Source organism: Fulmarus glacialis, unplaced genomic scaffold (assembly GCF_000690835.1).
Source record: "Fulmarus glacialis isolate BGI_N327 unplaced genomic scaffold, ASM69083v1 scaffold453, whole genome shotgun sequence".
In the NCBI taxonomy this organism is placed as follows: Eukaryota; Metazoa; Chordata; class Aves; order Procellariiformes; family Procellariidae; genus Fulmarus; species Fulmarus glacialis.
In genome coordinates this window covers 31,147-31,377 of record NW_009202019.1, presented here as the reverse complement: position 1 = coordinate 31,377, position 231 = coordinate 31,147, and the positions used below count along the sequence as shown (strand labels likewise).

At 65.8% G+C, this 231-nt stretch overlaps 1 protein-coding gene across 1 annotated transcript in view; it reads left to right on the top strand.

Annotated features, from left to right (window-relative positions):
• Nucleotides 1-43: 43 nt before the first annotated feature.
• The window catches only part of TOR3A (torsin family 3, member A), a gene marked incomplete at its 5' end in the record, with an annotated part of 5,665 nt that continues 5,477 nt past the window's right edge, over nucleotides 44-231 (top strand). The window contains 1 exon segment of the mRNA XM_009574121.1: nucleotides 44-221. Within this exon segment, the coding sequence (XP_009572416.1) occupies nucleotides 44-221 (178 nt within the window).

Sequence of the window (231 nt, the reverse complement as noted above, 5' to 3'; positions counted from 1 at the left end):
GGGGAGCCGAGGGACGTTGCGGGGGCCCTGGGAAGAGGAGCAGGGCCCCGTGGCGGAGGGGGGACTGTGGGGCAGGATGAGGTACGAAGCCATGAAGAAGCACTTGGGAGCTGTGGGTGCCCTCTCCAAGCAGTATTGGCAGTACCTGACGTGCAAGGTGTGGCAAGAGGGCTGCAAAGAGGAGGAGGAGGAGGAGGAGGAAGAGGCCAGCCCCGGCCCAGGTAACCGCCT